Here is a 24,853-nt window from a genome sequence, read left to right on the forward strand (position 1 = left end):
GGTCTTCGCAGACCTGAGTGTGGCAGGGCACTAGCCAGGTCACCTCAAGGAGGGAGCTGCCTGCTGGCTGTGAACTAAAGCAAGCACGCGGAGGGAGGAAAGAGCAAGGCGTGCGAAATGTGTACGTTGTATTATTTCTCCTCTTTACTCTAGGGCAGTGATTCTTTACCTCTTTTTTTAGCACTACAGATACCGCTGAGAATATGATGAAAGCTATGTGCTTCCCTTAGAAAATGGCCACTAAGTTTGCAATGCTGAGGGTTCCAGGATGTGCCCCGCAGGTTAAGAAACCCTCCTTCGTGGAAACAAATGCTGTTATCCTCACCTAAAGTGAGATAAGAGAAGATTTTTTTTTTTTTAAAGCTGATGGGACTTTGTCAAAAAGACACAGGAGCCAACTGAAAGAGCTCCCTATGGCCAAATCTAGGATGACTTGAGCAATAAAATAAAATTGTACTGGCTTATAATCCAAAGTATAAAATAAGAACGCATGAGTCCATAAAGATGTAAATAAAATGGCTGATTGGGTAAATAACTAAATGGTAGAGCACAGACGAATCTCCCGTGCAGAATTCCAAATAACTGGCATAGATCCTCTGCTCTCAAATTGCTGGGGCATCACACCCCCAGCTTGGTGTGAGCTGTGCACAGTGACACCTTTCCAAAGAGCATGGGATGGAAGTTCGGGGGAGAAACCTGACAAATGCGACCTCACCCCGGTGATTAACCTTAACCTCTAACCAGGTGATAAGTCATGTTGACTCTGTGTACGTTTAATATGATGTGATGGGACTGTCATTTCTAAACGAGTGTTCTTCCTTCCCAGAACACATAACTTCAATCTAGTCCTGACAGAAACATCAGACAAATCCCAGCGGGGGGACATTCTACAAGCTACCTGACCACGATTCCTCAAAGCTTCCATGGCCACAAAAAACAAAGTCTGAGAAACTGTCACAGCCAAAAGGAGCCTAAGGGGGTGTGAGGACTGGGTGTCATTTGTATCCTGACTGGGGTCCTAGAGCAGAAAAAGGACATTAGCTAAACACTAAGCAATCGAAATATAGACTATAGTCAATAACAATATACCACTGCTGGTTCTTTTTTTTAACATCTTTATTGGAGTATAACTGCTTTACAATGGTGTGTTAGTTTCTGCTGTATAACAAAGTGAATCACCTAAACGTACACATATATCCCCGTATCCCCTCCCTCTTGCATCTCCCTCCCTCCCCCCCTCCCTATCCCACCGCTCTAGGTGGTCACAAAGCACCGAGCTGATCTCCCTGTGCTATGCGGCTGCTTCCCACTAGCTATCTGTTTTACGTTTGGTAGTGTATATATGTCCATGCCACTCTCTCACTTCGTCCCAGCTTACCCTTCCCCCTCCCCGTGTCCTCAAGTCCATTCTCTACGTCTGCATCTTTATTCCTGTCCTGCCCCTAGGTTCTTCAGAACCATTTTTTGTTGTTGTTGTTTTTTAGATTCCATATATATGTGTTAGCATACGGTATTTGTTTTTCTCTTTCTGACTTACTTCACTCTGTATGACAGACTCTAGGTCCATCCACCTCACTACAAGCAACTCAATTTTGTTTCTTTTTATGGCTGAGTCTTGAGTTGTAAGAAATGTGCTAAACTAATGTAAGACGTTAATAATAGGGGAAACTAGATGCAGGATATCGGGAACTCCATATTATTTTGACAATTTTTCTATAAATTTAAAACTGTTCTAATTTTTTTAAATTTATTTATTTTTTGCTGCGTTGGGCCTTCGTTGCTGCGCGCGGGCTCTCTCTAGTTGTGCCGAGCTGGGGCTTCTCTTCTGTGTGGTGCACGGGCTTCTCATTGTGGAGGCTTCTCTTGTTGTGGAGCGCAGGCTCTAGGTGTGCGGGCTCACTAGTTGTGGCTCACGGGCTCTAGAGCGCAGGCTCAGTAGTTGCGGCACACGGGATTAGTTGCTCCGTGGCATGTGGGATCTTTCCGGACCAGGAATCAAACCCGTGTCCCCTGCACTGGCAGGCGGATTCTTAACCACTGCGCCATCAGGGAAGTCCCTGTTCTAATTGTTTTAAAAAGTTCATTTGAGGAACAAAAAAGAAGAGGGGGGACAAATAATAATAAACACCTCATCAAAGATGAGCAAGGTGGCAAATAACATATGAAAAGATGCTCCACACCATGTACCACCAAGGAAATGCAAATGAAAACAACAATGAGGTACTGCTACACACCGACCGCAGTGGCCAAACTCCGGAACACTGACAACATCAAGGATGTGGAGCCAGCAGATGCTCGTATTCTTTGCTGGTAAGAAAGCAAAACGGTGCAGCCACTTTGGAAGACATTTTGGTGGGTGTTTATAAAATGAAACATACTCGTACTATACGATCCAGTAATAGCACTCCTTGGTATATACCCAAAGGGAATGAAAACTTACGTCCACACAAAAACCTGCACACAAGGCTTACAGCAGCTTTACTCATAACTGCCGAAACTGGAAGCTACCAACACATCCTTCAGTAGGTGAATGGATAAATAAACTGGGGAACATCCAGACAGGGGAACGTTATTCAGCACTAAAAAGAAATGAACTGTCAAGGCATGAAAATAAAAGGAGGAAACTGACATGCATGTTTCTAAGAAGCCAATCTGAAAAGGCTGTATAGTTCCAACTATATAACATTCTGGAAAAGGCAAAACTAGAGACAGTACAAAGACCAGCAGTTGCCCAGGGGTTGGAAGTTTGGAGGAGAGATGAGTGGGCAGAGCACAGAGGATTTTTAGGGCAGTGAAAGTACGCAGTATGACCCAATAATGATGGACACATGTCACTGTGCATTTGCCCAAATCCACAGAATGCTCACCACCAAGAGTGAATCCTCATGGAAACTATGGACCTTGAGTGATCACGACGTAGATTCATCAACGGTAACAAATGTACCATCTGGTGGGGATGTTGATAATGAGGGAGACTAGGCCATTGTAGGGGCAGAGGGTACACGGGAAATCTCTGTACCATACTCTCTATTGTGCTGTGAACCTAAAAATTCTCTGAAAAAGTAAAGTTAAGAGAAAGAACAAGAAGGAAGCTAAAAGATTCAGAGAGGCACTCACACTTTCTTATTCCAAAATCCACAGCTGTAACTGGAGGTAAACTCTCTACACAGTCAGGTAAAACTGACATTTTGATCATACGTGAAGTCTGGGGCTTATGAAAACCCACTGCTACAAGTCTGTACATATCCCCTTACTAAGAGGTTAGTTCCCATTTTTATCTACATGGAAGAATTTTTAATTAGACAATCAGATAGACATACAAAGACAGACAAACACTTCCTAGATTCAGGTAATAAATCAGGTCAGTAGTTATTTAAGAATCCAGATAATTGTGGGGTTATTGTAGAGTACTTTTATTTGTTTTGTATTCGCCTTACTATAGTATAATCTACTATCACCTCTCTTAACAGCTTCGGTATTTATTTTCCATTCGGTTTTCCCAAATTGTGAACGGAAGGTTTATGAATACAGGGAGTGATACCTTTGACTGACTAGTTGACTTTAATTAGTTTTATATTATTTGAAAAGAATGTGTTTATGAGTGTATGTGTACATGAGCAGCAAAGTCTGTTGTGTTATAATTGTCCAAGAATTATAATTACAAACAGTGTTCCTCAACAACCATTTTGTCACTCCAGTTGGGCTTAAGGAACTGTTAAATCCCATGGAAACATTTGACAAACTTGTCTGTCTTCAATTACGCAATTACATTACCCATGGCTCATAGAAAAAAATATTTTTCATGAAGTAGAAACATCTATTTAGAGATGCTATATATTGGACACTAGTGATTTCCAATACTCATCAAAGACTGCGGTCCTTTTGATACAAGCCTCGTGGTATAAGGAATTAAACTTAAACCTCAACCCAAACAAAATGGCTACTGTGCAATTATTTTCCATACTACACAGAAATGGTATTCCATCCAGCCCAGCAAATCAGAATCCATAGTGTTGCAATAATACCTCTGACTCTGAGACGAATTACAACTGGAACAGGACTTATCTTCTGTCAGTTTTCCGCACATAGCATAAGTGTAAAATACTTGCCTTCTGGCCTAAGAGACGTGGTAATAAGATAAGCTCCACAGTCGCGTAATAAAGTTAAGTACGGGTATCACTGAAGACACTCCTACCTTAAGAGTGGACACTGTACTAGTGCCAGACAGACTGCGAGATTGCCACGTGACACTGGCAAATCACTTACCCTCTTTGAGCCTCCGTGAACTCACCTTTAAATGAAGGTCTAAATGAGGTGAACTCTAAGATCCGTGCAGGTGCCAATCCAGATACCCCTGTGATGGACCCTGGGGTGCTGCTTTCCCCCCAGATCTCCCAGCACAACGGAGGCTGCCAGAAATGTGGCTGCTTAAGGCTCTGAGCTCGGTCTCTTCAGAAACAGCCTTCAGCTGAAGGTGAACCGTGTCTGAAGACTCTCTGTGAGGACACCAAGCCCCAAGTCCCTCTCTACTCACCGAGGCCATCCCAGCCTCGAGCTCCTGGGGCATCAACTGAAGCCTCAGTTGCAACTGCCTCGTTCCTGTGCTTGAATCTGCCTTTCTCAGCCCCAGGAGGTCTTGTTCCCAAAACAATCTCATTCTGCGGGTCAATCTCCATCTCAGAGTCTGTCCCTGAGAAAACTCAACTTAGGACATGAAACAATAAGATCCCTAAAGAACAACCAAAGCTTCACCAGCCACGCCACTACAATCTGCTGCATTTCTCTTCTACTTCAGTCGTTTAAGGTTTCATTTAAGAAAGCTCTTGGCGTTCACAACACGCCCTGCACAGTGCATGTGCTAGTGAGGTATTCGAGAGTCAAACACACATACGGGTGATTCTGACATGAAGGTGGTATTGAAAGCTGCAGGTTCTGATGAACGTGTCCAGCGATTCTCAGCTTCGATTGTGCACTGAGCCCCCCGGAGGAGCTCTGCAGACTACAGATGCGAAGTCGCACGCCCCACCTCCAGATTGAGTTAGTGCGGGATGAGACCCAGGCATCAGGATTTAAAAGCTCCTTGGATGATTTTAATGATTAGACAAATCACTAGTTAGAAAAAAAAAAAAGTTTACAGTGCCAAAAAGGACATGGAATTGAAACACCAGGAGCCCCAACAACATATAATGAGCAGATGTAGGAAGATAAGCCGACAATTAAGGCAAAGGATAAGCTGCCCAAGAAGAAGGCGGTGTGGGCAAAGAATGTTGCCGCCATATCAGTAAACAAAGGAAGCCATGAAGCCAGCACATGACAGCCACCCCCGGCGGTGCCCCCTGAGGGGACTCAGGATGAGAACGCTGGCCCCCGGCAGCTGGGGTGCACGTCTAAGGAAGGGTTTCAGTGAGCCCGGACTCTTGCATCTTCCCATACATAGAAAATTGCTAAATTCATTACGTTGAGATGTCTGGCTTTCGTTAATTAATGGTAATCTTTTGATGTTCCGATTACTTGGTCTTTGTTGCAAAAACGCCTCTGTGTTCTGGCTCTGCCCTTACCTCTTTGGAACAGTCCCTCCGAGCTATTCTGAGAGGCTGCATCCTGGGCTTAAGTCCTCAGTTTTGTCCGCCAAATAAAGCATAATTCTCAACTTTTAGGTTGTGCATTCTTTTCCGTCAACAGAGAAAACCCACAAGTGTGGCGTCAACAGAACTCCAGGAAAAAAATATTTGATGGAAGGGTTGGTTCACAGGACCAAAGCTGCTGAGAGGTTAATAAGTTGAGGACTAAAGACTCTTCACAGGATTGAGCAAAAGGGAGAGCTGTTTTCCAGCTGAGGGAGAGACAGAAGCCACACTGGATGGGATGGTAAGATATAGGGCAGGAGATGGAATGAAGAATTTGATTGCAGGGACTTCAGGAGATGGAACAGGAAATCCTGGACTCTCCTCCCGCCATGGATACACCATCTCAACAGCAAGGCACGGATCCATCCCCTCTGTGAGAAATCCAGAAACTAACAGACAGGCTTCTCCACCCAACCAGCCTCAATGGCCCCGGTAGGAAAAGGGGAGACACTGTATCCCCACAATCCCCACCCCCCAGGCACCGCCCACCACAACACAGACCAGAGAGAACAGGGAAAGAGTGGAACCAGCATCACAGCTCATTGGGGTGCCACCCCAGGGATGGGCTTCTAGCTCGCCTGCCTCCAGACACTGATGGGGCCGGTGGATACCAATCCCGTGGGGACCACAGGGATCCAAGCCGGGGCTGGAACCAGGAGAACTGGCCATGGCCCCTCCCACCACCTTAGTGCACAGTGTTGAGCTCTAAACCCCAGCTCCGGGGGACTTCCCTGGTGGTGCAGTGGTTGAGAAACTGCCTGCCAATGCAGGGGACACGGGTTCGAGCTCTGGTCCGGGAAGATCCCACATGCCGCGGAGCAACTAAGCCCGTGCGCCACAACTGCTGAGCCTGCACTCTAGAGCCCACAAGCCACAACTACTTAGCCCACATGCCACAACTACTGAAGCCCGTGCACCTAGAGCCTGTGCTCCGCAGCAAGAGAAGCCACCTCAATGAGAATCCCGCGCACCGCAATGAAGAGTAGCCCCCACTCGCCGCAGCTAGAGAAAGCCCACATGCAGCAACAAAGACCCAATGCAGCCAAAAATAAATACATAAAAATAAATTAATTTATTAAAACAATAAAAAATAAAACTCTACCCCAGCTCGTCCCCACATCTGCAGCTCAGGGTCCCTGCCACACTCTGCGCAATAGACACTGTGTGGAAACAACCTAATGTCTATTGACAGATGAATGGATTTTTAAAAGCAGTCCATGCATACACACAATGGAATATTACTCAGCCCTAAAAAGGAAATCCTGCCACATGCAACAACACAGATGGGCCTGGAGAACAGGATGCTAAGGGAGATAAGCCAGTTTCAGAGGCACAAATACTTCAGGATTCCACTTATATGAGGAGCCTAAAACAGTCACACTCATAGCGACAAAGGAAAAAATGGGGGTTGGTGGGAGTGAGGAGGGAACTGGAGTTGGTCATCAACAGGTGTAAAATTTCACTTAAGTAAGATGAGTAAGTTCTGGAAATCTACTGTACAACGTTGTACCCAATGTCAACCACACTGTATTGGACACAAAATCTGTGAAAAGGAGTAGATCTCATGTTAAGTGTTCTTGCCACAATAAAAATATTTTAAATTAAAAAAAAAAAATCCAGTGACAACTCGCCCCAAAAGAAAATCCACACGGTATTTATACATAACAAAATATTGTGACTGAGTTATTACTCAATTTAAGACAGAAAAAAAAAAATCAGTCAAATTACTAGTTTGCTTTTGTTTGTTTTTTTTAAACCAAATGGCTGATTATTTGAACTATTTCCCTACCTAATATTTGAAAACCAAGTTTAACGTCCTGGCTTTCTTCTAAGGAAAATCTGGCCCATGAAGAGATAAAAAAAAAAACACTAGCAAGACAAAATATCACTGGGTATAGTTCCTAAATACTTGGGCTTCAAAAATTAATAAAATAAATCTACTCTTTGTTACCACCCCCAAAAGAAGACTTGGACTATACTGACTCCAGAAAAGGAGAAAAACTGACTAGAAGCAAGTGTGGGTTTCAGAAACATGTGGGAATTTTTCTTTACATTAGTCTGTGTTGTAAAATCTAAGGAGATGAAAGATGCAGTTGAGTGGAAAAACTTGGAAATATTAATTCCCATTTCAGAATCCCTCCCCCCCAAAACAAAACCCAGAGTCAATGAAATCTAAGACAGGGGAGACATAATGAGTCCTGGACGGAGGTGGGGAGTGCCTTCTCTGAAAGGGAAAAGGTGGGGAATACAGGCAGGATCATACGCCTGGTGGGAAACAGTCAGACAGATGTCCTGTCCTCCTTGAAAGTTTCACTCTAATAATGCAGAACAATCTTCGTGTTTACCTGCCAAGAACTAAGCTATCACAGAGCACCCAGAAGATACAAAATGACATATACTGAACTGCATTTGAAAACAATTCCGAACCTTAAAGGTAACCAAAAACACATCAATGTGACTGATTTTGAAACTTACGTTTTAAAGGTATTATGATACAGTATCCAATACTGTTGCCAAATGATTCACTAATCATGACTAATATCAATTACGGCCTATCATTGTCTATATTTGTTAACACCTTTGGGGGGAAATGTTCTGTGAGTGTAAATGTTTCAAGAGTTGAATCTATTTCTCCCTCACAGAACCCACACTTAAATAGAACTACCATTCTTCGTATTCTGCACGGGTAGCGTTCAACACATATTGAGTTAGCCAACTGCAGCCAGGCGTTTTCCTCAGCCTTGGAAACGTGTGCAAAAAACAACACGCAAAAACACCTGCCCTCCTGGAGCTCAACCCTGGACTCATGGAGTGATTGCCGCCGGACAGGAATCCGAAAGCCCCCAGGTGCCAGTCCTGAACGTGCACCGTTCAGTGCTAAGGTTTGCATCTGCTGCGGTTTCAAATACCCATGATCCAGCCATATTTAGGAAAAGGTGGTTATCACAACTTGACGATAAATATCTCCACTCCCAGTTCATTTGCTTTGCCTATTTTCCCACGTACGTTTCTCTGTTTACCTTTTTATTTCACGTTCGACTAAAAATTAGAAACAAAATCGAGTCCATACCATGTTAGGGACCACCCCAAGCTTTTGTATCTACCTGTGTGAAGATGGATATGCTGATTCTAAACTTCACAGGGAAATGCTACGAGCCCAGGATGGCCAAGGTGACACGGAAGGAGAACCAAGCAGGGGATGTGAGGCTTTCCACTCCCTTGATGGGGGGTGTGTCACTGCACGAGGTGAGCAGTCCCAGACCAGTGGGACAGAAAAGAGAAGCGATAACCGACCTACAGTGAATGTACACTTGCCAGTTAGCAAAGTAAGGAGAGCCTTTTGCATAAATGTGCTGCCCTCACTGGATATGCCTATCCCATCATACACAAACAATGAGCTGAAGTGGGCTACAGAGCTAAATGTGAAACACGAAACAGTGACACCCTCTAGGAAAATAACCAAAACAGACTACTTCGTGACCTGCGTCAGAGAAAGATTTCTTAAATAAAACACAAAAGCATTAATAAAAATCAATAAATCGCACTTCATTAAAAATAAGCACTTTAAATTAGGAGTTTGGAATTAACAGATATACACTCCTATATACAAAACAGATAACCAACAAGGGCCTACTGTGTAGCACAGGGAGCTCTACTCAATACTCTGTAATGACCTACATGGGAAAAGAATCTAACAGTGGATACACGTACACGTATAACTGAATCACTCTGGTGTACCCCTGAAAGTAACGCAACACTGTAAATCAACTATACTTCAAAAGAAAAAAATAAGCACTTCAGTTCATCAAGAGACACTGTTAAGACATGAAAATGCATAACAAAGATGGGAGAACTGACTGTAGTACAGTCATCCGGCCATATCTGCAGCCAGGATTCAACCAACCTCAGGTGGAAAACATGTGAGGAGAAAAAAACTTCCAGAAAGTTCCAAAAAGCCAAACTTGAGTCTGCAGTGTGCTGGCAACTTCTTACATAGCGTTTACGTGGCATGAGGCACCGTAAGCGCCCTAGAGATGATTCTTTGCACTGTACATCGTTGTTATAGATACTTTTTCTGTATGGTTTATGATGATTTTGAGATTGTCACCATATCATTCTGAGCCTTTCTAAACCATATATTAAAGGCAAGATCCCCTTCTCATCTAAAAAAAAAGAAATATGTAGCCCTTGACATGAGAGGCACCACTAGTGACAGCATCCTGGCTCTGAAAGGCATGCCGCCTGGGTGTGAATCCTGCTTTACTAGCAGCGTGGCCCTGGACACCTAACCCCTGTGCCTCAATTAGCTGTCTTGTAAACAGTGCTGATAATCCTGGAAAATCACTCTTTTTCATAAAAGGCATGTTTTCAGAATCAAATTAGGTGATTTACGTAAGAGCTTAGAACACACCAAATACTTGGTGTTACACATCAATCAGTGCACGGTACCCTATCTTGGGTCATCGGCAAAGGAACAGAAACTGGTTACAATTAAGAAGACCCCTAGGGCTTCCCTGGTGGCGCACTGGTTAAGAATCCACCTGCCAATGCAGGGGACACAGGTTCGAGCCCTGGTCCGGGAAGATCCCACGTGCCGTGGAGCAACTAAGTCCGTGAGCCACAGCTACTGAGCCTGCGCTCTAGAGCCCACGAGCCACAACTACTGAGCCCTCGTGCCACAACTATTGAAGCCCACGCGCCTAGAGCCCTGCTCCGCAACGAGAAGCCACCGCAATGAGAAGCCGGCGCACCGCAACAGAGTAGCCCCTGCTGGCCGCAACTAGAGAAAGCCTGTGCGCAGCAATGAAGACCCAATGCAGTCAAACATAAATACATAAAAATAAATTAATTTTTAAAAAAAAGAAGACCCCTAGTCAGAAAAAAGCTGATCCAAACCTGTTGAAGTTTTCAGTATGTGATTTGATCCACAAATATGTAGAATATCCTGATTTCTTACACATACACATAACGTACATTCACGCATCTTCTTTTCCAAATCAACACCCTATTCCTACTGCTCCCTCGAAATTTATAGCACTGAGCTAGCAAAAGGGAGTGTTTTCCTTGCTACTACAAACAAAACTCAAAAACAAGATACTCAGTAAAGAGAGGCCAGAGCAGGGCTTCCCTGGTGGCGCAGTGGTTGGGAGTCCGCCGGCCGATGCAGCGGACGCGGGTTCGTGCCCCGGTCCGGGAGGATCCCACGTGCCGCGGAGCGGCTGGGCCCGTGAGCCATGGCCGCTGAGCCTGCGCGTCCGGAGCCTGTGCTCCACAACGGGAGAGGCCACGGCAGTGAGAGGCCCGCGTACCACAAAAAAAAAAAAAAAAAAAAAAAAAACTGTCAATGTTAATTTTATTTCTCTATCATTTAATTGTGTCTAGAGTAGGGATTTAATAGACTAGGTGACTCCTGAGCTGGGCTGGAAGGATAAGGAAGCAGGCAACAGGTGGAAAGGGAAGGAGGACGGCAGATTCCAGGAGGTGGTCACAGCGAACACAGCAGATGACTAACAGAGAGGCACTGAGAAGCTCACCATGGCAGGAAAAGAAGGTGTGGCACATATATACAGGCACATATATACAGCCATACAAAGAAGGAAACTGGGTCATATGTGGAGATGTGGATAGACCTAGAGACTGACATACAGAGTGAAGAAGTCAGAAAGCAAAAAACAAATATCTATTAATACATATATGCGGAATCTTGAAAAACCGTACAGATGAACCTCTTTGCAAAGCAGAAATAGAGTAACAGACATAGAAAACAGATGTGTGGATACCAAGGGGGGAAAGAGGGTGTTGGGACGGATTGGGAGATTGGGATTGACACATATACACTACTACATATTAAAATAGATAACTAATGAGAACCTGCTGTAGAGCACAGGGAACTCTGCTCAGTGATCTGTGGTGACCTCAATGGGAAGGAAATGTAAAAAAGAGGGTATATATGTACACGTATAGCTGATTCACTTTGCTGTACAGTAGAAACTAACACAACATTGTAAAGCAACTATACTCCAATAAAAAAAAAAAAAGAAAAGAGAAATACATGGTTGGATATACAATGAGCATCTCAAATCTGCTGACACTAGAAAACAGCAGTTCTCAAAGAGTGGTCCACAGACACCTGAAGGTGCCCGAGACCTTTTCTGAGCGTCCAGAAAGTCAAACTATTCTCTTCATCTCCATCATCATCATCATCCTCCTCCTCAAAACAACATTTACTTTGTTTCACGCTGCAGACGTTTGCACTGATGCTGCACAAGCAACGGTGGATAAGACCGCCAGTGCACAACTCAGGAAACTAATAGTTTTACGTAGCAAGAGTGTTCGTGTCCTTAACCTCTAGACACCAGCAGTAAGAAATAAATAAAAGATGTGAAAGATGTTGTTCCCATGTACTGTTCTTAAAGAAGCAGTAAAAAATATTAAATTTATTAAACTTTGCAATTTAAATCCATACTGTTTTAATATTCTGCATGAAAAAAATGGCAAGTATCCAGACAGCACTTCTGCTGCACAGAAAACTGAACTACGAGAATTGTTCCAAAGAACAGCACTTGGATGACTGTTCGACTTGCTAGTGAACAAGAGACTTTTCATGCAACACTGTTTTCATGGAAGACCATGGGAAACCTATGGTGATTCAGACTTGGATATGTGGCAAAAAAAGTTTTCACAAGTGATAGAAGAAAGACTGTAAGTTCAAGAAAAACTAACGAGAGTATTTGCTGCCGGTAAGAAAACTAATGAGAGTATTTGCTGCCGGTCTGCTGATACTAACAGACTTTCCAGTGAGATCAAAAGTAATAGTAAATGGATGTGATTATTTGATACTGTATAATGAAACCTGTCAACATTTGGAAGATCTGCAAAACCCAGCAAACCAATGTTTTCCAAATGATCAATGCATGTTATAAATTCATGTTTGGGCAAAAAAAAAAAAAAAAAAAAGCCATTCAAAATGAAAGACCAGCAAATTTTAATACAACAGAGATCAAAATGTTCACTGATCTGATTTCAGATTTTACATCACAACTAACTTTTAAGGAACGATCACTTGTCCAATTTTGGCATGGCATTAAAAAGGAATATTCATAATTATAGAAAGGCTATTGAAATACTCTTCCCTTTTCCAATTATATGTCGGCATGAGGTCACATTTTCTTCACCTACTTCAACCAAAACAATATATCACAACAAACGGAATCCAGGAGCAGCTATGAGAATTCAGCTGTCTTCCATTATGCCAGCCACTGAACAGACAGGAACATTGTAAGACAATGCCACTCTCCGCACTATTTTTTTTATTTTTGAAAATATAGTTAATTTTCATAAAAATAAGTTATTCATGTTAATCTGCAATGAGTATATTTTAGGTAATTTAATAAATATTTTTTAAAATTTCTGTTTCAATTTATAACAAGGCAACATCAATAGATAACTCCCACATAAACTAAAGCTCACTGTGTCCTTAAAGATGCTTCAGATTGGAAAGGGGTCCTGAGACCAAAGTTTGAGAGCTGCTGTTATAGAAGATGAACTACAGAGGACAGGATGGAAGTCAGGAGTCTGGGGAAGTCCCTGCAACAACAGCTTCAAGGTGAAATGATTAGAGCCCAACAAGGACCACACCCGTCGAGACGCGGAGAAATAGCCGGATGCAAGGGTCATTTCTGAACAAGAATCAACAGAATGGGCAACTGATGAGATGATCCAGGTGAGCGTCCGGGACAGAATGGAAGATGTTTCAGCCGTTTCTCATGAAAGGCTGGGTGGAGAGCTGAGGAAGGCTGATGGCAGAGCTGGTTTGCTATATTAACTCTGAGGTCCAGTAGGAAGTTACAAATAGTGCCCTGGAACTCACAAGACTAGCTACACCTGGAGATAAGGATGTGTGTGTAACCACAGACACAGGGAGAAATTACTCAGGGGAAGAGCGATAAGTAAGAAGCTAAAAGGACCAAGATGAACATCTAGCAACATCCAGGATATGAATATGTGACAAAACCCACTATTTCTGGACAGACAAAAAAGCATAGCTAGGAAGGGGTCTAATCAGGGGTAGCAGGAGAGGCAGATGCAAAGCTGGAAGGCAAATCAGGGCAGAGGGGTTGAGGGTAAGAGATCACTTCAGGACGCAGAAGACAATCATTTGTCCTTGTCAAGTAAAGTAAGGACTCCGAAGAAATTTTGCAGATTTGCTTAAAAGGAATAAAATAAGTATCTTCATCAAAAAACAGAATGGTGGCAGGAGTCAATACTAATAGGAGAATTAAGTGGTTCTACTGTTTCCTTTGTTACAACAATAATGTCTGGCTTTTGCAATTCAAAGAAATTCAAGTAAAGAAAAGGAAAAAATTGTGAATTAGAGCTGAAATTGTGGGCTGTCAGTTTAAGAAATGTGACAATGAACACAGAGGAAAAAACAAATTTGATGAAATAGGAATACAAAAAATGTGCATTTGGGACTTCCCTGGCGGTCCAGCAATTAAGACTCCGTGCTTCCAATGCTGGGGATGCGGGTTCAATCCCTGGTTGGGGAACTAAGATCCCATATGCCATGCAGTGCAGCCAAACAAACAAACAAAAAAACTGCATTTTTTCAGGTAGGCGACGCTTCAGCGTAGTTTTAAGCCCTTAGAAAAAGGAGCCAAAGAAGAGAAGATATGAAGCATGGGCAAGCAGAGTGTGGTGATGGGGCGCATCTCAGAAGGGGGTGGGGGACGGAATCCAGGACTGAGAAAAGGATGTCCCTCTTCCTCTGGGTCGGAGCCAAGGAGAAGAGAAAGGATGATGCCACAGGCAGCTCTGGAGGGAAGATGGAGGGGTGAGTGAGCGCGAGTCCAGCAACTTCTATTTTTTTTCTTTAAAGTGGAAGTTCGTATCGTAGGTGAAGACTGAAAGGGGTATTGATCAAGGACTGAAACATTATTAGGGAAAGAGAAACATGGAGCCACTAAGGGCCAGTGAAGAACTGAGGCACCACAATGAAGACCCAACCAAGGCTACATCAACACACAAAATAAACCAATGGAGATTCCAAACAACATTTGTAGAATGAAACCGAAAACATTATAGATATTCCAGTCAAATACATATGGAACTCCTGGGAGATATTAAAGGGTGTTGCAATACGACCTTTGGATTATCTCAGCAGCCACGTCCATGGTGTAACTGAGAGCTGAACACAGATGCAAAGAAGGCTACGAGTCCACTCATTAAATGTGGGCCTTTTCTATCAGGTTACTCTTGGGAGTGGAGTCCTAAACTCCCCCGAATCATCAAGAATTCCTCCTACTGTTTTCTCACAGGAGGACTACTAAAGGTCAGATGTTTCACATTCTCCAACAAAGTCTATTAGTGACTGAATCATTGTTTTGCTGTTATTCCAATCAGAGCTCTTAGAAAGGTAATTTCCTATTTACATCATCTCTCAGAGGAGCTATTTGTATGTACATAAATTTGAATAATTTGCTTCTTGAATTCTAAGTGTAAATTCCATGTTGAGGGCAAAGGGACTCATTTATGACGTGCTCTCTGCTCTCTGGAGGACCGCAGTGATGTGCTTTTTTCAGGTAGTAGCTCAAGAAGAATACAGGAGACTTCGGCAAAGATACTCTATCTTTTACTGCATTACAGAAATTATTCACCTCCAAAAGAAAACAAAAGACAAACACAGGACACATTTTTGTAAGTCAAATTCCTCAGTTTGTGAAAAATTATAGAGTTAAGAATGGGTACAATTTACCTTGCACACAAGTGATTCTTCTACTTGGGAGGATGGTTACATACCTACATTTTGATAAGTCAACTCTGCAATTAGATCCCTTAGTAATTAACTTGCTTAAGAAACAGAATTTTGTGTATTCTCTTTCCATTGGTTAGGCTTGTCTAGTTCTAAATCAGAAAATGAAAAATCTTGACAAAAACAGGAATAGTTAGCCCTGAATATAAAGGCAGCAAAACAATCATAAAGAAAACGTGACTGCATCATAATAGATAGAGTTGGAATGAATGACTGAAATTAGGAAACTACTGAGATGAAACTTTTCACCATGAGAATAAGAAAATTGAGACCGAAATAAATTAAATGACTTATTGAAAGTTATAAAGCCCATCAACAAAAGTCCTAATTGAGATACCGCAGTGGGCTTTCTCCCAAATTCCAAGGTTTTATCCATCTAGATTAAGCAGACATACAAAGGGAATTTTAAACAATGCATGTTTCAAGGTGATCTCTAAACATGGTCCCAGTGAGCCACTGACCCATCAAAAGATTAATTTATGATTTTTCTATTGGATCAGTCACCCATTTGGTTTAGTAAGTATAAACATAGCTGAAATGCAGAGAACGTTGAAATAGGCAGAATATGAATCTATATATATATATGAAAGTGTGTATCTTTACGAAAGTGTGTGTGTATATATATATATTCTTCCTACTTCAAAATTCCTTGAATCAGAGCTTCATTTATGCTTACTAAATGAAAGTGTATATACTGTAATGAAAGTGGAGAGAGAGGGAGAGCCATCTCATCTCAAGTATTTATAATTCGGCTGAAGAGTTAACACAATATATACATTTCAACTAGAAAATAAAAGATATCATAGGAAGAATATTACTATTAAATCTAATCGAGTGTCAAAACACACAGGATGCACAAAAAGGATTCTAAGAGGTCAAGAAGAGGGAGTTTAATTTTAGCTCTAATCATAAGCTCGTGAAATCTTGGTGAAAAGAACTTTTAAATTCGGCAACTTCCCAGTGATGCTACGTTTAGGTAGTGTCCCTACCCACCCTTGGGAGGTTCTGGTGACAAAGAACCTCCCAAGGAAATCCTTGGATAGTTATATTGTTGGATAGTTATATCCTATCCTTTCAAATGGAAATGTCTTCCTCTATGTTTCTCTCTTTGGTCTTGGTTCTATAACTTGAGGTCTAAATATGAATTCTAGCTCCTATTATATGAAAACTCCTCACAATGGTGGATTACTCATCTACTCTTAAAGAAAATAACCCACGGTAAACCTATCAAACCACAGACTTTCATGTTCCTGCAAACGCTGATCATGATTATCTGAACAAACTCCCACGTAAATCCAATCCTCACAAACAAATGCAACCAGAATTCAACACAATGTTCCAGGTATGATATACCCACCACGAAATTAACCCTTTTTTTCCCTCTGCAAACACTGTATTTCTAACAAGGTCCAAGACCTTAATGCATTAACAGCCATAGCATGCTAATAATTTGCACTAATCTTACTTTCAGTGAACACTTCTAATCGTTTAAAAGGTTTCATCAGGCAAGGTAATGACTGAGATGAGCCCTGAAGGACTGCGTAGATTCAGCAGGAGGTTGTCGCTCTATAACCATAAGCACGTCTAAGCATAAGCAGTGGCAGGTTGGCACAAGGACAGATCAGCCTTTCTAAGATGAGAGAGTAGTTTCGCACAAAGTTCCGCATGTAAATCAGAGAGACCTTTGAAAGTCAGAGTGAACAGTCTGCCCTGGATCCTTGAGGGAATAAGAAGACATTGTGGGTCTGCAACATAAGATTAACAAGATGAATATGGAAACGGTATGTAAGATGAATAATAATGAGCGGGGAAAAAAATACGGCAAGTAATTAGGAAACTATTTTAACAGACTATGTTGAAAATGACGGTAAGAGGAGATGCAATGAACAGGACAGATACGGGAGATCATTTTAAGAGAAAACAGGTTCCATTTAAGTTTCATGCCGGAATAACTAAAATAATGAGGATTCCGATTTCAAAATCTAGGAAATTATTTGGAAAGGGAAGATCATTAATTCAGTTGACTGCAAAATAATATCATGCCATTAAATCAGAATTGTTTGTTAGGTAGTAAGAAAATACATAACTGCCCATCAATGAAAAATTTGATCTACCTTTGTTATAGTAATAATAATACTGGCAGTTTTCAATTATATCCATTGTACAGATTCTCCATATCCATTTCCAATCAGCCTTTCATTTTTGGGCCAATGTATTTATCTTGAACATTTCCATTAGGAAGTAAGGAAATGGAACTAAAATGAAATCAATCCATTCTATTAATGAATAACAGGGAATAAAATCAGAATAGGAAGAAAATGGCTAACATTATACTTAACCCAACCCTTCATACTACACAGAACTGATGTCTACGAATACTACCATTAAATGGTATCTCTCTGAAGGATATAAAAAAATATCATATTGGTATCAAACACATTTATACACACACAACTTTTTTAGGTTGTGAAGAAACTAATAAAAAGTAATGAAATTTTTTCTCATTACACACACAGAACCATAAATCTTCATGTCATGATTTCAAAGCTAGAGTACCAACAGTTTGGAGGAAATATCATTAGGATGAAGTAAATACATGCAAACATGACCGAACAGTCATAGAAATAATAGCAGTCCTCCTCCAGGATCAATTAAGGGCTTCTTATGATGCTTCTTCACACCTAAGGTACAAGTCTGGGCCCAAAATGGGAGAAAGATTTCAAATGTAACTTGTAAGCAAATTAGTTACACTTACGGTGAGCTATCAGATGCCTGGAATTCAAACAGTCCTCAACAAATGGTAGAAAGTTCCCTAACTCAGCGATGACAAAAATGTCAGTATGTGTCCAGAGGTTACAGTCGGGCCAAATTCAGTATTAAAAAGTGTTACTGTGTCTGCTAAGTACAAATAGAAATGACAAATAATGCTTTGGTTTTGGTTCAAATAGTTCTGTTTTGTTTTTGTTCATTCAATCAAGAATTCCGAAAGTATATTTTAGAATGTTCTGGTTTCATATACAATAGACATAAACACAAATCCATAAACCTAAGCCTTCTTCTCATCAGTTACGGCAGGCATTGCTCAGATAATTAATATTCGTCATCCCTCAATCATTATTTCTTGAGATTAACAGTAGCTTGACATATTTATTCCCATTGGTTTAGGTCAGAAAAGAGAAAAGATGGTCTGAGTTTGAAAGATATTCAAAAAACCTGATTACGTGTGACATTTCAAGAAGAAATGCTACCACTGCAAGTTTTTAAGTCCTGATTATTAGACCAAGATATACTTATTTTATATGGTAGAGCTCTCCACAACAACGCACCAATATTAGCAGCCAAGCTCTTTAAATCTGGGTGGAGATTAAATTTTTAAAAGGTGATTCTTTCTATATCATTCTGCAATTGGATAATCATAAGACCGTCATCACATACAATATACTAGAGTCAAAGACTCTTAAAAATCTCACAAATTGAAATGTCCTTAAACACCTATGTCGGGCCAAACTACCTACCCAAGGCTCAAACTTTCTATAAAGTATGCCTGCAAGTAATTATCCCCCGTGGCTTGGGGTTGCTGTGAGCTCCACTGCCTCTGTTCCCAGGCAATTATATCTGGCAGAATGCTATTAGAAAGTTCTTGCTAATTTGGAGCCAAAAATATCCCTTCTCGAGGTTCTACTCATTAGTCCTGGTTGTAAGTATTGGTGCCAAGCAGCAAAGTCTACTTTGTCATCTGAATCACAGGTTTTCACAAAATTGAAGATAACTGTCAAATACCTCAGTTCCTTCAGCACTTCCTAATATGACATTATTTTAATTACCTCAACTATTCTCATTTCTCTCCGCCGAAGGTATTGACCAGCACAGTGCAGAAATCTCTGTAAGTCTTGCTTTAAATAATATAATTCTTTTAAGGCTAGTAATATGCTTCACACAGAATTGGTAAAATAAGAACACTAATTTCTTTCTTAAGTAACTATGCATATAGTTATATTTAGCTGGGATGGAAAGATAGCGTACAGAGTTACTCATCTGCATCAGGTACATATATTATACATCATATTGTATTATGTCATATTATACTATACTACAGTATATTATTATTCACTTGTATTATGGTTACAACACTATTTAATATTTTTTCCAAGTGCGTTCAGCCACATTGCTTTCCCCATCCTATACTTGCACACATGATTTCTGAACCAAAGTGAAGTTTATACTTCAATCTCGTTAGATTCAGCCCATCGCTTTGGACTTCCAAGGTCATATTAGATCCTAATTCTGTCTCACGTACCCACCATATGTTTCAGTATCACATTACTCTCCATCTGGATGTTTCCTCTGTATAGTTTATTTTAGTCATTGATATGATGTTTATCACGAGAAGGCCAAACTTTCACCAGGAAGCATCTTCCAGGCTGAAGACGCTCTACCAATAACCTAGACATTAACTCCCTTCTTCTCCTTATATTAAGACTATATGTCTAAATACTGTCCAGGGAGATCATATAAATTATTTTCAAGTACTGTAACAAAATCCAGATACAGTGACTTGTAAGGGTCAACGATCTGGAGTTTGTATTCACTCTTTAAACAAATGTTTATGGCATGTACATTTTGAACCAGGCACGATGTTGATGTCTGGTGACTAAGTCAGTAAGACAAGCCCTCACGGAGTTTACCATCTAGTAGGGGGAGCAGACAATTACAGCTGATGTCACCACGTAGTTTTATAAGCAGGATAGGCAATTAGGGAACCTCGAAGGCACAGAGTGTGATTGTCTAAATCAGACTGTCAGGATTAAGAAAGGTTTATACTCCAATAAAGATGTTAAAAAAAAAATAGATATCCACCTTGCAAGATGGGTTATGAAAATCAGTCAGGATTAAAATGTTATAGAATCTATAATTTAACCATTTCATAATGTTTAAAAAACAAAAATAAATCTATCCTTGTACTTAGCATGTAATAAAGGAATATTATATGTAGCTGAAATTATGTTATTTAGGAAGCAAGGATGGCCTGGAGTCTTTTGCTAGTGTCTGTTTGCGCATATATTAAATGCATTATGGTGTTAGGCATCTGTGAATAATTAAGCAAGAGTCATGTGCAATAATTCAGAAATGATTCCATTAATGGTCAGAATTTTTCTGCATGTTTAAAGAAAGCAAAAGCATATGAATATGTGTGTGTATATATATAGGCATATACATGCACACATATAGAGAGATTTCTGATTCAGCGGCCAGCATTAATTTTAATTTTTTGTTAACAGGTGGTGGAAATAGTAAACACTTTACAATATGAAAAAAAAGGTTTCCCAAAGGAGACAACAAAGTTTGAGTGTGGGGTCATTACGGGACAGTCAGATTCAAGTGTTGGATGTATGGATGTGGTGCTCTTCAGAGAGATCTGGGCCAGGCACACAGATACAGGAGTCGACAGCGAACACGTGGTATTTATCGCTGTGGATTTTCATAAGACCGCTGAGGCAAGGTTAACTCATGGAAGAAGGAAACCTCTGGCATTTTGGTAAAGGGAAGAACACTTCGGAAGCGTGAAAGAGCAAAGCGTGTATGAGACTTGAGTAAGGGCGCGATCGGGATGCAGAGACAGACGGAGGAGTCAGAGGCCAGCTCAGCAAGAGTTTTGTGTGCTGAAAGAGATCAGAACCTTTCCCAAAGGTTATGGAGTCCCTCAGGGGACTCTGAGCGCTGGAGTGGCTTGAGTACGCTGTGGAAAATACACTCTAGGGTCCGGGTGGGGTAGGAACTGGTGGAGGAAGCCAAGAAGAGGGAGATCAATAACGAGCTCACTAGAAGGGCTGGGGGGAGAAGTGACAGCGGCGTCACGATGGGGATGGAAGTGAGGGACACACTCACAAGATGGCGCAGACTCTGAACGTGGAAGTCTCGGCAACGGCTGGACTTGAGAAGCTAAGGTAGAAAGAGGGGGTCCTAGGTAATCCCTAGGATCTGAGTTTGGATGGCAAAGGATGCAAATGGAAACACTGTATTAGGAGACGTGGGGAGGATTTCTGTACTCGGGTTTTTATCATTTTGAATTGAGTTTTAAGATCAAGATGGGATAACCAGGTAGAAGTGGTGGATGTATGGGTACATTCTTCAGAGAGGCTGGGCTGCATACAGCACCTTAGGCGCTAACAGTGCACAGATGGAGGTACAGCCAGAGATTTGGACAAAATCGCTGAGGCAGAACGTATAGGAAATCAGAAGACCAATAGATTCAGGTCAATGTCAAATTCAAGCTTTACAATAAAAAGCTAAACAGTGTCCAAGGACTTAATCTAAAACATAACTTCTAATTTAAAGTTTACTGTGTATTTATTTATACTGAATTTCTAAAATTTTGGGACTCAAATTTATCAGGTAGTCTGGCAACCTGGTACCGCTGCTCCAGTTACACACCAAAAAACAATGAATAATAGCATAGATTTATCATTTTCGAGCTTCTCAAAACAATTAAAGGTTAAAAAAATCATAAAGAGCCAGGGAGAGAGTATCATATGATTCCAGCTCCACATCAACCTAGAATACGAAGGGTCCTAAGTCCTTTCTACATTTAGAAGCAGTTTTCCTCTTATTTCCAATCTTTGGGAAGAAATGTTTCAAGAATAAAAAGGGAAGTTTCTGCTCCTGTTTACTACACGTGCACAACACGTCAACTGCATATATCCGTTCAACACCATTGCTCTTCAACTCTATTCAAAAAAAAATGTAAAGAAATCAGAACATCACTGGGCAAGATTTCACCATATTGAGGAGTGTATGGAAGCCTGTACGTAACTTCCGGGTTTTGTGATCTCAAGTATTCCTCTTAATCAAGATGTTTTATGCTTAGTCAGCTTACACAGGATGGGCAAACTGGACCATCCGCTGAGAAACAAATAATCTGCATGTTCCTTCCCAGCCCGTTATTGTAACTGAGATTCCCAACCTGGATATGCAAAGAAATTTAATACAATGGATCCAACAAAAGCCAGAGAAAACCTTAGCCTTCAGAAGTGCAGTGACCATGAACTCAAAATTCTTAGTAAAATGCTCAAACAAAAAATATGCAAATGTAATTCTCCAAAGTACATCTACTTTTTAATAAGCTGGATTTGGGGCAGCATCACCAGGGCTCCTGTTAATGAAGCTTTATTCAGTCTCATAATTGCAAGAAAGTAAGTAATACAATCAAAATTTGAAAACTGTGGTAGAAAATTTCAGAGATAAAACTTTAATTTCTCAACATACCTAAAACACTGCGATACGGGCTCACCACGTGTATGTTGGGCCTTCCGCTTGGAGGTTTCCATATGCACCAAAGAGAACCTTCATTGTTTCACTCTTTATCTATCAGATTTAATGTTAAAAATCTGTCCTAACCAGAGACAGCCTAAGCATATACAGTCAGTTTACATATAAGGCAAGAGCGCAGTTCTGGGAAGAAATAGGATGCCCTCTAAAAGACTCTTGTAAGGTACACGGCAGCCGTAAGGCTTGCAGTTGCCACATTCAGACCTGTGATTCACGACATTTAACAGGATGCGGGGGGGGGGGGGGGGAAGCAGGCTGGGGCGAGGGAGACAGGAGCCCCATCAGCTTCCACAGAGAGCGGAACCCGACTGACCACAGATGGCTTGACTCCACACATAGGATCGGCGCGCCTTCAAGACAAATACAAGAGTTCACATCAATATGCCAAGATTTATCCAACAAAATGTTAAAATGAAGGCTATCCAAAATATGACAAGGTGTCCTTATCCTTGGGAAGAGTAAGGCCTGACCGTGTCCAGTTCCCGAAAACGCGAGTCCCCTGGTTGCAGCTCAAACACTCTTATCTGTGAAGATGAGTCACACTCAGTAGGGCGGATGGGGCCATCCTGTCACACCCAGAAGGCTGGCCCTGACATCAGGCTGTGTAGACTGGAAGAAGCAGGACTATTAACGCTGAAAACTAGGAGGTATTTCTTAACAGAGAGCTTTACGTACTACGGGACTTTATATGGGTCACCATACCGTCCCCAGACCTTCCGTCTCACATATTCATACAGACGTCCATTCCAAAATACCAACTCTAATATCCTTTCTTTACAAAATTTACTTCCCAGAAGGTATCTTAATAATTCTTATGAAACATCTATGAAACTATAATAATCAATATTTAAGTAGTGATGATGCTGGAATAATGTTACCTGAGATCAATATAGCACTTCGGAAATCTTAATGTAAAAATAACCAGTACCAGCAACTTAATTCTTATTCCACATTACTGCATATGTTTTAACATTATTACTTAAAAGCACATATTCTGTGAAGGTTATTGATTTATATACTGTTCAATTGTTCTAACTATTGGGTATTATTTACTGTTATTCACTAGTAACACTTTATTTTTTTTTTAAATGAAGTCCAAATCATAAAATTTTTTTGCTGTTTTTTTTCTGAGTGGGGAGGGAGTGGGAATTGGATTTAGTTTTTACAGGTAACTTCAAATTTAATGACATTTTTTGAGAAATATACTTATTTCCTAAGATAAATCTTTTACCCAAAAAAACCCCATTGAAATGGAAAATGGATCTACCATGTAATTCTTCTCCTGCCATGCCTTAATGTGAATTAAACAGACCTTAGAATCATAGTCTAGCAATCTGATTTTTTAAATGAATATTCAATTTCAGTAGTATTTTTTTTTAAAGTCAACTTTTTGAACTGGCATTTGCTCAAAGCAGGGAATCTCAGTAACCAGCGAAAGTTGCACATTCAGGGTGAGAAAGAAATAGAAACTTTTTTCTACTTTTATAAAAGATGTATGAAAATTACAGAAGCCCAGGGCACGAACAAAACTTTATAAAACTTTACCTTTATCATACTGAGAATTAGCTTTCCCATTGTAAAGCCCTCTTCACTTTGTCACTTTCTACCTGTGAAACAAATGGGTGCAATTCTAATAGGGAAAGTTCTGTTGTCATGTGTTTCAATAAACCACTTTGATGAAAAATGCAATAATATTTCTCCATATAAGAATATAAGACATGAAGAACATACGATGGGCATAGGTACTGCTTCTTTTTCCCCTTCCCTTTCTTTGAAGACTTCTCTTTAGAACAGGCTTCTTCAACACACAAGGAAATTAAAATAAAAAAGGCCACCGCCAATACAAACTTCATCTTGAAAAGTTAAATTTCAGGAGATCGATCTACAAGAAAGAACAAGAAAATGTTTACATTTATGAGGCAAACGGTAACTACACGACTCTTTAAGGAGTACGACCATTACTACCCAATGGACAAGGGTGTCTTGTACATCAAGTTCTCATTGCTTGTGGCAAACATCTGTCTTGCATACAGGTTTTATTTAAGATTTTATCATATTTTGGGGCTTTAAGATTTTATCATATTTTGGG

At 40.9% G+C, this 24,853-nt stretch overlaps 1 protein-coding gene across 4 annotated transcripts in view; it reads right to left on the bottom strand.

Moving 5' to 3' along the window:
• The window catches only part of GLRB (glycine receptor beta), a gene marked incomplete at both ends in the record, with an annotated part of 65,002 nt that extends 40,385 nt beyond the window's left edge, over positions 1 to 24,617 (bottom strand). For all 4 annotated transcript variants that reach the window (XM_082837874.1, XM_082837873.1, XM_082837872.1 and 1 more), the window contains one exon: positions 24,496 to 24,617. In XM_082837874.1, coding sequence (XP_082694000.1) covers positions 24,496 to 24,617 — 122 coding nt within the window. The remainder of the gene's footprint in view (positions 1 to 24,495) is intronic.
• Positions 24,618 to 24,853: the final 236 nt, after the last annotated feature.

This window comes from Leucopleurus acutus, assembly GCF_964270905.1.
Source record: "Leucopleurus acutus genome assembly, chromosome: 4".
NCBI classification, from domain to species: Eukaryota; Metazoa; Chordata; class Mammalia; order Artiodactyla; family Delphinidae; genus Leucopleurus; species Leucopleurus acutus.